At 46.8% G+C, this 14,813-nt stretch overlaps 2 protein-coding genes across 4 annotated transcripts in view; both read right to left on the reverse strand.

Annotated features, from left to right (window-relative positions):
* The window catches only part of Txnrd1 (thioredoxin reductase 1), a 38,546-nt gene that overhangs the window by 19,471 nt on the left and 4,262 nt on the right, over nucleotides 1–14,813 (reverse strand). For 2 of the 3 annotated variants that reach the window (XM_032910625.1, XM_032910617.1), the window contains 3 exons: nucleotides 3,806–3,928; nucleotides 2,527–2,599; nucleotides 323–442 (listed from right to left, as the gene is read on the reverse strand). In XM_032910625.1, the coding sequence (XP_032766516.1) occupies nucleotides 323–442; nucleotides 2,527–2,599; nucleotides 3,806–3,892 (280 nt within the window). In that variant the 5' untranslated portion in view covers nucleotides 3,893–3,928. Of the gene's footprint in view, nucleotides 1–322; nucleotides 443–2,526; nucleotides 2,600–3,805; nucleotides 3,929–5,409; nucleotides 5,760–14,813 lie in introns of those variants that run through there. The other variant, XM_032910633.1, reaches the window with a different exon arrangement.
* Nucleotides 10,591–12,506, reverse strand: Eid3 (EP300 interacting inhibitor of differentiation 3). The gene has a single exon (XM_032910647.1). It carries the CDS (start codon nucleotides 12,001–12,003, stop codon nucleotides 10,837–10,839), a length of 1,167 nt encoding a protein of 388 aa, XP_032766538.1. The 5' UTR covers nucleotides 12,004–12,506; the 3' UTR covers nucleotides 10,591–10,836.

Consider the following 14,813-nt stretch of genomic DNA (forward strand, 5'->3'; position numbering starts at 1 on the left):
AATGATAGCAAGTGACAGGAGACAAGCCTGAAATCCAGGGAAGTCGCTTGCTCTAGTCACAATGAAGTGGAACTGCAGCTGTCACCTAATGCCCTAAAGCCGACGATTCGAACTCGCATGTGAGGCACTCAGTATGACTCAGTATGGCCCACAGCCTGAAGTGCGAGCTCAGAGGGCTCAAGAAGTGTTTCTCAAACCTGACAACCGAGAGCCCTGGGGCTCACCCGGGCGGACTTGGGATAGGCAGTCCTCATCGAGGTCCAGGTATCTGGAAGGCACACTGCCAAGACCACAACTTTTGAGCCCCTCCTTCCCCCCTCACCTGTGTCCTCGAGTTTCCAGCCATAGTTGCGCGAGTCTTTCAGAGCTTGTCCTAACAGAGCCGCCTGGTGCATCAGTTTTTTAGGTATGCAGCCCACGTTCACACACGTTCCCCCGAGACCTGCAACGACAGAGAAGTCAGCGGCACTGCGGGGCTGCAATGAAGTATTAAGTATTCCCCGAGAGTATTAAGGGGTAATGAGACATCAACATTGACATCATCATCACCACCACCACCATCATCATCACCACCACCACCACCATCATCGTTGTCGTCGTCAGTCTAATGTAGTCAATACTGTTAAAATTTATTCCCAAGCGTCATAGCATTTCTGAAGTCACGGAGACTAATGTACAGAGCAAAGTAGTCATTCTGAAACAGATTTCTGCAATGTCTATAACGTCCAGATTCAAAATGGTCAACGGTGATGCAAAAATTAAAACTTTACTATATGCAAAACTCTAGACCTGCTGCCTGGTATGATGATGGGGTTGCTACTCAAGGCGTGGTTAGATGCAGGTCTAAAAATATGTATAAAATTTGATGTTTATGTGAATGGGGGGGGCAGCCTATAGTTTCCCCTGATTCTCCAAAGAACTCCTATGTTAAAACTCCTCTCTCCCAGAATAGTAACAGCTTTCTATCGGGCAGAGAGGGGAGGTGGTTCTGGAGCTCACAGTTCAAGGTAAGTCCTCTGAAAGATACCAGTGTCACCAGGAAGTCCAAACTCCACAGGTCACAGAGTGGAGACTTAAGTCACTTGCAGGGTCCACGAGCTAACAGACTGCGCTGTCGTCTTATCTGGCACGACTGCCAACGCCTCGCGCTAATGTGAGCAGCAGATTCCCTTCATAAAATGTGCTAAGCATTTCCCGTGAACTCCTCATTATCTGCTTACACTGGGCCAAAGTCCTCAAGGCCCGTAAAGTGCTGCTGTAAAGGCTGACCTGCCTTTCTTTCCACTTCTACTTGTCACGTTCTGACGACCCAGCTCACCCACAGAGGCCTCCCACCACCTCAGGGCCTGTGAGTCTACTCTGGGAGAGCGCTAGCAATACTGCCTGCAGGTTCTGCTCCAGCGCATGCTCCCCAGCATGCTCCCCATCGTCTCCTGCAGTGCTCTAGTGATCGGGCATCTCTTCAGAAGCCCTCCCTGCCTGAGGACTTCAGAGCTCTGCTCTCCTGACCTCCCGGGAGGCCCCCTCACTACTCACCGCCAAGTCACGTTCCCACTAAAGTGTAAGTTCCTGTCTGAAAGAACTGCAGGGACAAAAATGGAGAAGAGCCTGAGGAAAAGAAGGTCCAGCAACAACAGGCTCAAGGGGAAGGCCCAAGGCCTGACACCATTACTGAGGCTATGGGGTGTTCACAAAAAGGGACCTACCATGACTGCCCTCCGAAGACCCAACAAACAGCTGAAAGAGTCAGATGCAGATATGTGCACCCAACCAATGGACAGAAGCTGCTGACCCCTGTGGCAGAATTAGGGAAAAGCTGGAGGAAGCTGAGGAGGAAGGCGATCCTGTAGGAGGACCAGCATTCTCTGATTAACCTGAGATCTCTCAGACACTGGCCCACCAACCAGGCAGCATACACCAGCTGAGAGAAGGCCCCCACATATACAGCAGAGGACTCTGGGTCTGAGTTCAGTCAGAGAAGAGGCACCCAACCCTCAAGAGACTGCAGGCCCCAGGGGTGGCGGGTGGGAGGTGGAACAATCAGAGGGTGGACTGGGAGGGGGATAAAATCTGGAGTGTAAAACAAAACAAAACAAAACATTAAATAAAATGTTAAAAAAAAGTGTAAGTCCCACAGGGACAGGAGCTTCTTCCACAGAGCTCAGTGCTACAGTCCCATGCTCCTGGTTCACAAGTCACTGACACACATTCACTGAATGAGTAGGCAATGTGCAATTCAGCAAGACTCAGATGGCTACGGCTGCCTTACTTAACTACCTGAGTGCTTAGAAAGCCTCAACTCTACTCTACTGGATAACAGGTTACGCAAAGGTCGACCTTTAAGCCAGCTGTGGCCAAGGTTTCTGCGGAACCCAAATCTACAGCTTGTAACTGGATCCTCTTGACTCAGTTCACACAGGAAAGCTGGGCTTTGTCATTTTTCCTCTCTGTTGTTTTCTGTTTTTAGGTTGGCTTTTAGGAACTCTCCACCAGGGGAAACCATGGTGCGCTACCTCAGAAACTCACCCCATCTCGTTCCGAGAGGAGTTGGTGTGACGAAGTCCAAGACCATCACCTTCTTGTCAAATTTGGCTGCCTCCTGGGAAATAAAGTTACTCAAGTGAGTCAACAACGGAGTGGAGATGAGGGCTGGCACCCACACCGCTTTTCTTATGCTCTAAAGCCTGAGGTACAACCAGTCACAGGTCGAGGTCTAGGAACATAACACACTGTATTGATTAATTGGCTCTAGGATAAAAGCCATGCCACTGACAGCTTCAAAGACCACACAGATTACAGCTGCAAAATTGTTACCAACAGCTGGCCAGCCCTGGCTAACTCCCTGCATGATTCTCCTCAAACATCAACAGACACCACACAAATCTGAAAAATGTTTTTTTTTCCATTTCTAAACAAATGGTAAACACCTGGGAAAGCCATCTGACCGAAGGCCAGAGGTGCCTGTCTCCCACTGCAGCCTGGGAGATGACATCTTTAAAGGAACTTCTGAGTTTACCTAGTTCAAACCAGAGTATGGGAGGAGGTTTGTTTTCTTTTTCTGAAATTGTCTTTCTTGTAGACTTTATCTTTCTCACAGAGAAGTGTGGTAAACTGGCCACTGGACCAGCAAAAGTTACTGGAGAGCACTGGAGGCCGTGTGTCCTTCAAGCAGGCCACTGTGACAGAGCGACCCACAGCGTGCTACTGAGGAGTCATCTGGGAGCCTTCACGAGGCCCCACCGGAGTGGAGTGTGATCACTTTCTCCTTTAGAAAGACCGCACTGGAAAATCTGTTCACACAGGAAAAGGGTGTGGCAGTCAGAAGCTTCACTTTCCTATTGGTAGATTCTCTTCCCAGTCAAGCCCAGGACTGGCCGTTCTCAAATCACGTCATATACACTGAAGGCAAATCAGTTTTAATCAAGTCTAAGAAATCTAACTGTTCATTGGAGACTGCTGACGAATTGGAAAAAAAGTCAAATGTTAGTTTAAAAAGACACGTAACTTCTAACCATTGTCACACACCTTTACAATACTTGAAACAGACAAGACAAAACGATCATGAAACCTTAAAAATGAAACAAAGCATGCCCTAAATCACTGGGCTCTGAACTTTCACATGAAGAGGAAACATTTTAGTCTGGAAAGGTGACTTACGGAGTCGTCTCTTTGTATGTCCTGCCAAAGTTAACAGAAAAAAAACCCACACACGCCCGGACGGACAATTCCAGAGAATGCAGACGGCCATCAGGGGAGGGAGTACTGTACCCTAACCGTTACCGGACGCCACAGCAGAGGCTTTTACCTTAGCTGCCGCCAGGCCTCCCGAGCCTCCTCCGATGATGATCAGGTCGAAGTCATAGGACTTAGGGGCATCTTTAGAGTCACTCATTGTTGACAGCTTGCGAAGTAGGCCTTTTTTGTTTGGCTGCAGGAAAACAACATAAATGAAAAGACTTTAACAGAAAAGCAGCAATGCCCGAAAAGCTTTGGCAAATCTTTCTTTAAAGAAAATCAAAGGCCATTTTCAAAGAGGGAATGCAGACTCTCACTTCAGCTGTGTATGGAAACATCCAGGCTTCCTGAAGAGAAACCAATCTAGGCCATTATCAAAGAGAACTGCATCCCCCAGGGCCCTTTCCCGGGCCTGGCCCCTCCTGTCAAGTGTTAGCACATTCTTCAGACAGCCCATTGGAACTGACGTAGTTAAACTAAGTTTGATAACACTCTCTCTCAGAATTTAGTACAAACAGGCACATACTAGTCATACATAATGATTTTAACTGTGACATTTTCATATTGACTGTCCAGGAATTTTTTGTTCTTCCCTGATTTTTTTAAATCTGTCTGTCTGTGGGGGAGGGCACCTACTACAGCAAGGTTGTACAAATCGGAGGAAAATTTCGGAGTCAGTTTATCACCTTGATAACAGGCACCTCTGTCTGCTGAGCCATCTCACCAGCCCACCCCCCCTTTCCTAGAGTTTTTAAACTAGGTTTTAAGTCAGGTTTCCCTCACTTTGGGGAAAATAAAACACGAGACACACAATTTCTACTGAAATTCTCCCGGTTACATAACATGCGGTCATTAGATTTAAGTATTCAGCACGGTTTTAATAGCGTCAGCAGTACAATCTAGCAATCACCTTCACCTTCTTGTCAGAGACAGAATCAGTGGGCTAAGGTCAGAAGCTAAGAAGTCTGGTCAGCCATCACAATGATGTCAAGACGGCAACTGAACAGGGGGCCTGGACTAAGACTTTATTTATTACACTGTGTAGCTGAAAGGAAACATCTAAAAATTGCAAAAAAAAAAAAAAAAAAAAATCAACAAGTGATCTACGTGTAAACTTAGAAGTCTATGTCTCTACAAGGTACCTTATAGGTTTGGGTGTTTTGTTTTTGAGACAGGGTCTTACTCTGCAGCTCTGGCTGTCCTAGAACCCAGTATGGAGGCCGGCCTCTGCCTCCCAAGCGCAGGAAGGAAAGGTGTGTGGCACCAGGCCTAACGTCAAACCCATCGTGTATTCTACCACCCAGCCCTTGCAAGACACAGTAAATAGGCAGGGTACACGGGACTCTATAAGGCTCACCGCTTTACCCTGTGGTGGAAAGTCCTGTCTAGTGTTTCAGTATTTATATGTACAGGATTTAAAGACAGGTAGGTATTAAGAAAAAAATTAAATATTTCTAAGACACCCTTTCATTCTGGTGTATACTAGCGTATGTGGTTTATATAAAGCGTGCTACACTCCACATTGGGTTGGACTGCTGCTTTAGCAATATACTCATTATTACATTCTAATCAAGTCCTGGGCTAATGAGGGTAATGACAGAAAAGTCAGCAAGTACAGGAAAAACAGTTTCTAATCCAGCTTTACCTTTAATGTCTACAAAGCCATGAACTTACCAGCCCAGGTAGTGTATTTTTTTCCTGCCTACTCTCAGGTGTAGAGGGTGGAGGGCAGAGACCGGGGTCAGCAGGGCGGGGCGTCTGGGATGAGGAGGGGAGTCCCTTGGAGGGATGTGAAGCAGGAAGCACAGCTCCACGAGAGCCCCTCGGCAGCACGCAGGGCACACGCAGTGGCTGGGGGACTGGAGGGAAAAAACCTGGAACCCAGCAACAGTTGGGGCAAGTGCACGTCACCCAGACAGTCTGCGCAAAGGCTCTACCTCGGGAAGTCGGGAAGCACAGCCAGCATCCATCAACTGGCATGATGACCAGGGCTTCTCCTGCAATGCAGGGCACTGTGGGGGGAAACAAGCTGGTAAAAACAGCCACTCAGATCACAGTAGCAGGTAAACGTTGTCAGTTAGCCACTGTGACTGCTCCCTAGGCTCACCTATTGGTTTTAAAGGGTAAAGGGGAAAACTTAAACAAATGTTCTTAAAAAAAAAAAAAAAAAGAGTAACCATTGTGGGGCTGAGGCAATAAACCAGCTGGGTGTGCTGTTCTTGTAGACCCCGTTTCTCAGACACCAGCATTTGCATGCATACACATCTCCTTTAAAAGAGAGGGACGAGTATAGCTCAGTGGTCAAAAACACTAGCTGCTATTCCAGAGGACCTGGGTTCAGTTCCCAGCACCCACACAGCAGCTCCTAAAACTCGACAGTCACTGAGCACACGAGTGGTCAAGACACCCATGCAGACAAACACCCACACACATAAGATAAACCAGAACAAGAACTGGTGGCACTGTGTGTGCTTTTCTTCAGTCAGTGAACAGATACATAGGACACAGGCACAAGATGCATCCTCTCTGCACCCCAGAACCACTGCCAAGCATGAGCTGTGACACAGACAAGCCTACAGACGCAGACCGCGTCACATGTGAGAAGGTGCTGGTGCCGCATTTGAAAGCATAGGTAATGAGAGAACAATGACGGAAATCCAACATTCCCTTTATCAGTCAACAGACGAGTATCCTGTGACGTGGACAGGATACCAATCACAATCCCCGCCTTGCTGTTCATGGAGGCTTGCATCAGAGCGTGACAGATCCACAGTCTTCGGAATGTTAGAGGAATGAATGTGATCTGAAGTCACATTCTTAAGAGATGGGTCAATGTCAGCAAGCAGAGGCAGACCTGTCCTGAAGTAAACTGTCCAGGAAACTGGATGCAAAAGATCTCTGCTGAAGACCTTTGAGGTTCTCAGAAATATGTCCTTATTTCACTCATAAAAGAACCAGAGGGTTATAGGCTGGTGGTCTTGAACTTCACCGACCTCCATGAACAACAAAGGAATCACATTTGAAAGCCCATAAAAGTTTTCTGACTTAAAAGATTAACTATTATCATCTCAAATTTATTTTAAGTGCATGTTATTAGGGCAGATGGGGACACAGGAGAAAATTACAAACCTCTGGCCCCTGGAGCCAACCTTTTGCAACACCTAAACCTTAAGGGAGAGCAGGTGCATCTCCTGCACCCCAACATCCTAAAGGCCATAAGTGCCCTCTCTTCCAAAGGTTTCTACTGTTCTTTTACTAAATTCTGTACTGGGCATGGATTTTTACAGTTCAAGCTTCAAGTCAAACTGAACCAGCCAGTTTATAAAAAAAAGTGTGCCAAAGGACCCTATAAGGTGTAATTGGCAAGACATGGACATCTGACGCATTTGCCTGAGCCTAGAACTATACTTTCATACTTAAAAACTGATCTGGGGGCTGGAGAGATGGCTCAGTGGTTAAGAGCACTGACTGCTCTTCCGGAGGTCCTGAGTTCAACTCCCAGCAACCACATGGTGGCTCAGTAATGAGATCTGATCTGTCTGAAGACAGATACAGTGCACTTATATATAATAAATAAATCTTTAAAAGAAAAACTGAACTGGCCATCAGCTCCTGCTAAACAGAGTCCCACTCAAAATGTTCCGCAGGACAGAGCCTGGTTTTAGTTTAGCCAAACCCGCTTTGGCCAGACATCCAGCCCCCACAACTCCATATGTAGTGTCGTCTAAAGCCATCGAGTGTTTGGCAATTTGTTACAGCAGCAGCAGGAAGCTATAGAATACCCAGGACACTAAATCCCTTTCTGGATGGACAGGGCTCCGCCACTCTCCTCCAGCGCCCAGCGCAGTGCCTGGCATACTGGGTGCCCACCAGCCACTGTGTCCGTTACCAACGTGCACATCACAGTCAGTTGGCGATAGACTCCCCCAGAACAAAGGTAAGAAAGTTTAAAAGCACAAGACCTGGAGAAAACTGACCACTAGAAATGTCAACACGGAAAAAGGTGGTTCTGTGCAATTCACGGACTCAACGTCCACAATGAGACAAAATACTGCACTGGACATGTTCCGCATATGTTATGTCCTGTCAAATCCTCACGATAGTTAAACAGATGTCCCTTCTGTTTCAGAGGCCTGGCTATGGCACTAAACTTGCCCGAGCTGGTGAGATGAACCAACAGATTAAAAACACTACCCACTAAGCCCAACTTAATTCCTGGAACCAATATGGGAGAGTAGAAAACTAACTCCCAGAAGTGGTCCTCTGACTTCCAAATAACCATGCACATCAAATAAATTAACTAATTGATAACAATATAATGGGAGCCAGTAAAACCTCATAATGACCTAAGGGCAATCCCAACTCTCACAATAAAAGGACCAACTTTCAAAAGCTATGCTTTCATGGCGACATTTAATCTCAGCACTCTGGAGGGAGGCACAGGCAGATGGAGCTCTTGAGGCCAGACTAGTCTACACAGTAAGTCTCTCTCTCTTTCTCTCTCTCTCTCTCTCTCTCTCTCTCTCTCTCTCTCTCTCTCTCTCTCTCTTCCCCCCCTTCCCTCTCTCTTTTTTCTCTCTCAAAAAGGGAAGGGGCTGTCCTTTCACACGTACACAAGCAGGTGCACACGCGTGTACACACATTCACAAACATCGCACTCAAACACACCTTTTTACTCTCTTGCTCTTCCTGACAGACAGCATACCTAGTAACAACACTTCTCACATACACCTTTCTAATTTAATCCCATGCCTTCTTAGGTGTTGAGTGTTCTGTGTGCATGTGTACCACATGTGTGCCTGGAGCCATCAGAATGGTTTCAGATACAGCGGAAGTGTACAGAGCTGCCACAGGAGTGCTGGGATCTCAGATCGGATCCTCTGCAAGAGCAGTGGGTGCCCTGTAAGCACCATTTCTTCAACATCTTTGCTGTAAACCCAGAGAGGAGGGTGGCAGAGAAGCCGCCACAGGTTAGGTAAATTCAAGAGAGCATGGCCCAGAGGGCTGGCCAGTTTGAGTTAAGAGCAGCTCAGGTAAAATACTAACTAAAGTACTAACTCGGGGTTATCGACAGGAAAGTAGACTCTGACAGCACAGAGGGCAGATATCTGGCAGCGCCTGTGCTGTTTAAGGCTTATTGTAAGTATAAAGCTTGTGTGTGTCTTTTATCTGGGGACTGCATGTACCAATGCAGTATGGGAGCTCCGGACTGGGATTACAACCTTCTACACAGGGGGGATTTTTACTTCCAAAACCAGCATCTGAGGTTTACAGGGTAGGGCTGATATGATCATAAAGGGACCTTTTTATTCAATAAAGTTCTAACTTTAAAACAAAACCCGTAAGATCCCCCTACTTCTTTTACTGAATCTTCTCATTTTAAGGTGTTGACAAGCAGATTTGCAATTTGGTTACTTTCTACCATTCAATTCATCTCCTATCACCCAATTTTCTCTTGCCAAAGGACAGACATCTCTTGGAGACCCCAGGGTGCTGCCAAGATGTCAGGACGAGGAGTAGCAAGGCCAAAGGATGCTCCTTCATCCTGAAGTGTGGCCAGTGCCGGGAAGGGTTAATACTTCCCCTGTGGGGGAAGAGGAAAGACAGCTACCACAGAAAGGGGTTTTGGTGTTTTCCTGGATTCTCTGTGCATTGCCGGTGTAATGGACTTTCTCCACACAAAGATCCTGGCATCATTTAGACTTTGGATTTCCCTCCCCTGAACCACTCCAGATTTAGTAGGAAAACTTACTATTAAGCGGAATAAAAATACCGCCAACCACATCAGTGGCAGCAGTTTTCCACCAACAAAGACTTACATTCCTAAGATTTAACGTTCAGGGCATGTCCACTGTCTCCTCTGAGATTATTTTCATAAACCACATTTTCTACATTGACCATCAAATAATTTCCATGCAGAGAGACACCCCACTCATGTTGGGGATAGAGGCTAAGGCAGGACCCGTGCTAAGAAAGCGCTTACCCCCTGAACCACACCCCCAGCTGCTCTGTAGTTTCCTCTTTTGCTATCTTCCAGAAGCAAAGGGCTACAACGTCAGCAGAACTCCTCACATCAGCGCCTTGTTCCAACTCAGGCCCCACAAGAAACCTGGCACCTGTGGCACGAGCACCGGGGAGGATGGGGAATTCTTGGTATAGAGGCCAGATACAGAGCAAATTTTAAAGTGAGGTTAATTGGGACAATCAGGGTCATTACACAATGAAACATCACAGACTCTGAGGGATACTCTGTGCTGGTAGAAATCATGGCGCTGGCACTGAGTCGTGACAGATTAGCCAGAGATAAGGCTCAAAAGTGAAAGTGACAAAAAATACTGTGCACCCCTGAGGACACCGGTGAGGTTGTAGAGATTCCAGCCAGCTTCTTAATCGAGTGTAGGTTTTCTATAAATCTGCGCATCCGCTCGCGTTCGTACCTGTCTCCATTGCTCACATTGACCTTACCTGGAATGCCTTCCCGCCTAGTGTGGTGAGAGGCAGAGGCAGGCAGATCACTGTGGGTTCCAGGACCCTGTCTCAAAGCCCAGGATGCCTTCCCTATTGGCTAAACTGGACCTACCTTTTGGGCCTTAGTTGCTTCTGACTGACAGCACACACACACACTTTTATTAAGTTCACTGATCAAAGAAAGTTCAGAACACAGAGATCCACTCTGAAAAGCATCATGTCGCCTAGATTTTCTTAATCTTAATATTGCCCAACAACTGACTTTTCTTGTCTTTTTCCTCAATCTTTCCCCAACTTGGTGAAAAGCCCCTTACCCTTAGTTTGCCATATCAGAGAAAGCAATTCAGTATCACGGTGAGTCCTGGTTTTTTTTGTTTGGTTGGTTGGTTTTTTTTTAACTAATACCTTCTAAGAACTCAGGAGCTTACTGAAAGTGTCATGTGGATTTCAAAAAGCTTCTCATACGCAAGACAGTGAATTTTTAAGATTACAACCTCAAGTCAGCAAGGAAAACACAGTGCACAGTAAACAATTTCATTTGTTCCTGAAAATAGTTTACTAGAATGTGTGCTTTTTTAGATCCCATCTCGAGATTTAGATCAAGATGGAGTCATACACTATGACTAAAACTCTTTAGTATGAATTTTTGATCATAGCCTCTGAAATTTCAAAAGTGGAAACAATATTCTTCCAGTCCTGTAAACTCAAAGATATAACTCCTTGTTTCCTGCAGTAAGAACACGAGTCATTTTCTTCATCCACCTGGTTAACATTAGTTGGCTCGAGAATTGGCAGTCTGTCTTGGTCAAGCCTTATTCTTGCAAAGCCATCCCTAATAATAAAAGAAACGTAGAAGATATTCTCCACGGTGCGAGAGAATGAGTTTGGATCGATCACAAATTCAAAATACGACACTGGAGTATCGGGGTACTTTTGAAAGTAGGTTTGCAGCAATCCCAAGATTCTCTCCACTTCTTTTTCTGTCGTCTCCTGATTAGCATGCACATCCAGCTTCCTCAACTTTGTAGGCATATCCCCATTTCCTTCCATTTTGCAAGCTCGTTTGTGATGTTCCTGCCGGGGCTTTCGTGCAGAACGTTCTGCCTTAAATGAACCAAAAATGAAATGGAACGTTTCGGCTTGCAGCATCCAGGCCGTCGCTTCCTTGTGCAGCATGTTCCAGAAGGAAAGCGCTATGCTTTCATCGCATTCGCTCAATTCCTCACACTCCTCTTCCATCCAGTTGAGACCCACAAACACCAACAGCAACTCACAGAAGGCCACGTGATTAAAAAAGCTCATATCCGAGTTTAACTGCTTTGCTTTTTCTTTACCCAGATCAGAAGCCAAAACCAGGAACTGGGCGTCGAGGGCTGCCTCTCTGGTTCTGCTCACCCCGTCAAACAGCACATTGGCTTCCTCCAGGGCCTCCGTCAGCGAGTCGCTGGCCGTGTTCACGATGTCCTCGCGGTTCTGCTGCACGGTGTAGATGAGCTGCCGGTACTGCCTGCGGATGCTGCGGCACTTCTCTCGGTCCACGGCCAGCTCCAGGAGGTCTGGGTGCATGCAGGGGGCCTCGGGGCTCAGGTCATCCGAGCTACTATCCGGGCCTTCCTCTTCTTCCTCTTCGTCTTCCTCCTCCTCCTCCTCTTCCTCCTCCTCCTCTTCCTTCTTCAGTGCCTCTTCGTCATCATCATCGTCTTCTATCGCCTGCTTCACCAGGTGCTGCCACGCCAGGCTTCTGGCCAGCTCCTCTCCTTTCTCTTCGCCTCCAGTAAGGGAACATTTTTCTTCAGACATGTTGGTAGAGCGCAGGTAACAGCTCTCCAAGGGCTACTACCAACGGTGGCGACGCGAGGGCAACTGAAAGCGGTTGGAACACAGGGCTCCTGCCCACGCGCAGGCAGCCCCACCCCCAGCTCACCCATGACCACACCTCCAGCCCAGGCTCCAGCAGACCTGCTTCAGGCCTCAGCCGGGCTTCTTTTTCTGCCTAGAGGGAAGTACATGCTAATTCACACACGCCTTGAGGGACGCACCCCCGCATTACACAAAAGCGATCTTGAAGCGTCTCCGCTCAAGGGTGGAAGAACAGTGGGCAGGCAGGATTCGGCAAAGGAGCTGTTTCTCTGGAGGCCTTCCAAAGGCTAAATAAAGGCTGGTATACACTACAGAGGGGGTTAACCTGAAGCCTACAAGATGAGCAAACTATGAAGATTTTCAATTCCTTCAGTGTTGTCACCCACTGGGTGAAAAATATGCTTTGGGAAACACAAACCAGCTTATGGGTGACCCAAGGAGCAGTTAAGTGGCTCAAGCTACAGTACACAGCGATATAACAATGTGAGCAGGGGCATGCCCAATTCACACCTCAGAAAGCTTGACCTGGCACATTCTTCCGCACCCCACGGGGTAGCTCACAAGCACTGTCTGTAACTCCAGTTCCCACACTTTCTTCTAGCCTCCACTCACACGCGCGCTCACACACACTTTTAAAAATGAACCTTGGGCTGGAGAGATGGCTCAGTGGTTAAGAGCACTCACTGCTCTTCCAGAGGTCCTGAGTTCAAATCCCAGCAACCACATGGTGGCTCATAACCATCTGTAATGAGATCTGATGCCCTCTTCTGGTGTGTCTGAGGACAGCATCGGTGTACTTATATATAATAAATAAATCTTTTTTTAAAAAAGTAAAAATAAATCATTAAAGAAGACAAAACCAGTAAAAAAAAAAAAAGTGAGGGAAAAGAACCAACTCCACAAACTTGTCCTCGGAACTCCACACATGGACCATGGCATTCATGCCTAAACATACATCATACATATGTCATATACTAATTTTATTTTTTTAATGGACTGAAGAGGCTACAGACATGGTTCAGAGATTAACAGCACTTGCAGCTCTGCCTCAGGGACTCCGACCTCTTCCGGTCTTTGCTGGCACCTGTACACACTTGGTATCCATTCACACACAGATACAGACACACACAATTTAACATTTAAAAACAAACTGGAAGAAAAGCCTGCGTCCCAGTCTTTACCTACCATACATGGTATTGGCTTAGACAGGCAGCTAAACCTGCAAGCCACCACTGTCCCTCATTTGTAAGATGGAAATTAGAACATATAATTAAAATTATACAATCAGTGGTTTTAATTATTGAGTACAGCACAGAATTACTACATCCCAAAGTATCTCAGATACTTTTACATGCAAAGCAGTGATTTTTCACCGTTTTATGTTTTAGGAAAAGAACAATATTTTTAGGCTGAGGATATACAAGCCTCTGTACTCAGGGTGCACATATCCACATTTAAATGCACACATCTTTAAAAGAAAAAGATGCTTCCTTAATTTCCATAGACTTTCCCTGTAGGAGTATTTGAGTTTCCTCATTTGCAAAATTAGTCTACTGAGTATTCCACTCTACCTTAAAAACTTACTGACCCCCTTTTTTTAAATAGAGAAACATTTGTTAGCATATGTGGTGGTTTGTTTATGGCCCCCATAAACTCATGTATTTGAATGCTTGGCCCATAGGGAGTGGCACTATTAGGAGGTGTTAAAGGAAATATGTCACTGTGGGGGCGGGCTTTGAAGCTTCCTATGCTCAAGCTATGGCCAGTGTGGTCCAGTCTCCTGCTGCTGCCTGAGGATCCAGATGTAGAACTCTGGGCCTCTCCAGCACCATGTCTGCCTGCACACTGCCATCCTTCCCACCATGATGATAATGGACTGAACCTCCGATACTGCAAACCAGGTCCAATTAAATGTCGTCCTTTGCAAGAGTTTGCCGTGGTCATGGTGTCCCTTCACAGCAAGGAAACCCTAAGATGACATTTTCTAGTAGTGTTCTAGTAGGGCATGCCAGGCAATCCCTCAACACCCCAAGTCCTAACAAAAGTATTTTTAAGTGTATGTATTATCACACAGATCTGGGTTGGCGATGATAGGGTACCGCCTAGTCTAGTGTTGACAACACAGGTGCCTGACGAAGTGACCTCTTTCTTTCTGACTGACAAGGCTCACCTGCCTATCAAGCTAAAGGCACTGGGACTATCAGAGATAAAATTCTAAGTCGTTTCCCAATGTGCTACCCAGAACCAGTTCTGAACAGCTCAGAGTTTCATGTCTGACGACCCACCTTCGATGAAACCAGAACCTGTTAACTCCCTGAAGTGAGTCTTTATGCCCTGCCACTTAAGGAATGAGTCTACGAATGAAGTGCTAATTTATGGAATGCATATGAGCGGCTAAAGGACAAACGGAAGATGGAAAAGTGTGTCATCCTTCTGATGTAGTAGGCACAGTGGAATGAAGTCCCATCCAGTAAGGCTTCCCACGAATGGCGGGCGGTCTACTCCATGCCAGAACTATGTTAGGAATACTGCGATCTGCTGGGCTCCATCCTGACTCACAGGCACAAGCATCACACCCGAGGCAGGTGTGTGTCTCAGTCGCACAAAGCCAGAGGTGTGAGCAGAGCAGTGAGCTCTGCGGGCAGGGGGTCTGGCGTGCAGCCCTGCCTCTGTCTGGTAGCCAGCTGTGCACCCTGGTAACTGCGGAGGTCTTCGTTTTCTTATCTGCAATACTGGATGACACCATACCC

The sequence above is a fragment of the Rattus rattus genome, chromosome 1 (genome assembly GCF_011064425.1).
Source record: "Rattus rattus isolate New Zealand chromosome 1, Rrattus_CSIRO_v1, whole genome shotgun sequence".
NCBI lineage: Eukaryota > Metazoa > Chordata > Mammalia > Rodentia > Muridae > Rattus > Rattus rattus.